At 33.0% G+C, this 1,463-nt stretch overlaps 1 protein-coding gene across 1 annotated transcript; it reads left to right on the forward strand.

The window, feature by feature from the left end:
* Positions 1 to 587: 587 nt before the first annotated feature.
* LOC131945052 (ribonuclease H2 subunit C-like) lies at positions 588 to 1,046 on the forward strand. The gene has a single exon (XM_059306039.1). The coding sequence runs from the start codon at positions 588 to 590 to the stop codon at positions 1,044 to 1,046; it is 459 nt and encodes a 152-aa protein (XP_059162022.1).
* The last annotated feature ends 417 nt before the right edge of the window (positions 1,047 to 1,463 follow it).

Genomic DNA, 1,463 nt, shown 5'->3' on the forward strand with positions numbered 1-1,463 from the left:
GAATTCCTAAGTCGTGGACAAATACCTACACGACAGGTGGTAAGACACCTCTGTCGCATCTAGGTGCTGCGAGAAGGGGTACAACACAACCTATCAAGGTACGTCACACGTCTGTCACATTTGGTGTCGTCGGCAGGATGGAAACGAGAAACACAAACAAACAACCAAGAATCATAAATCAATCTCACCCTCGGTTACACATGTAAACACATTGGTGCAAGGCAGGCGACGTGATACAGTATTCAATATTTTACCTCCCTTTAATCTTTTGTTTGCTATTACAGGGGAGACTATCAGCTTACAATTTGCTATTTTTACAAAATAAACTTGTAAAAAAAGTAAATTACAAAGTATGCCATTTGTTGCTCTCTTCTTACAAAACATTATTTTTATCAAGTTTGTTTTAATCGATATTATGTGTAATTTATTTATTTTCAAATAGCTATCAATTTTATCTTAATTTATTTCTAATAATAAAAACTTTACTATTATTTTGTTTTAAGTAGTTATATATTTTTCAATAGCAACATGTTAAGCTAGTTATTTAAGTGAAATTTATTATAAACATTTTGGATCCCTTGGTATAAATGGCTACTACGATAGATGTAAACAGCACACTCTCTCTTTCTGACACATCTAAAGGAAATTGTCGTTATATACCGTGTCGAATACACTTTGATGGAAAAGCAAAGGTATCTGATTTCTTCCAAAAAACAATATGTGACGAATCATCAAATGGAAATAAAGAACTTGCTGCCACATTCAGAGGACGACCTTTAAATGGGGTAGAAGTAAACTTGCCATCTGGATTTACGGGTTTAGTATTAAAAGAACATCACAAAAGAACAACAGAAGATGAAGAGAGAAAATTGATAGCTACACACTCATTTGATAAATTTACACACTGGAATTTAGACAAACAACCAACTTCTGATGATTTGATACAAAGGGCCTTGCAATGGGTTGACATCTCCTCCGCTCTGCATAAACCAGTCAAAATGGACTCTGATCAAAGTAGCAGCCAGACAAGCATGAAGGGACATTAAGAATTACAATTTTTAAGTATCTGTAATAAGCTCAATTAAACTAAGAAAGAATCAGTACTGGTACTTAAAGAACCACATAGTTTATTTGGACTTATTTCTATAGCTCTGATAAATGCAACTGACAATACATTGGATTGAATGCTATTTGCAGTACAAGGTTTACTGGCTATTGTAGAAGTACCTACTTGATATTTGCTCTAACTCTAAGACATTTTGTACAGTCATGTAATTTATTATGTGTAGTAAAAGACTTAGTGAAATCATATTTGCCTGCTTTGTATATGTTTCTGTTTATATCTGTGATGTCAAATGAGTAAAAATAAATATTATTTAAAAGAAAAATAATCCCTTAACGGGACAAATTAAAATTGTAAAAAAAGATGTGGGAGGACTGCAATACATGCCGATATACATACA

Source organism: Physella acuta, unplaced genomic scaffold (genome assembly GCF_028476545.2).
Source record: "Physella acuta isolate Inbredline_101_S28 unplaced genomic scaffold, ASM2847654v3 ptg000521l, whole genome shotgun sequence".
NCBI lineage: Eukaryota > Metazoa > Mollusca > Gastropoda > Physidae > Physella > Physella acuta.

Coding starts and splice junctions, on each gene's coding strand:
- LOC131945052 (XM_059306039.1), top strand. CDS start 588: ATGGCTACTACGATAGATGTAAACAGCACACTCTCTCTTTCTGACACA.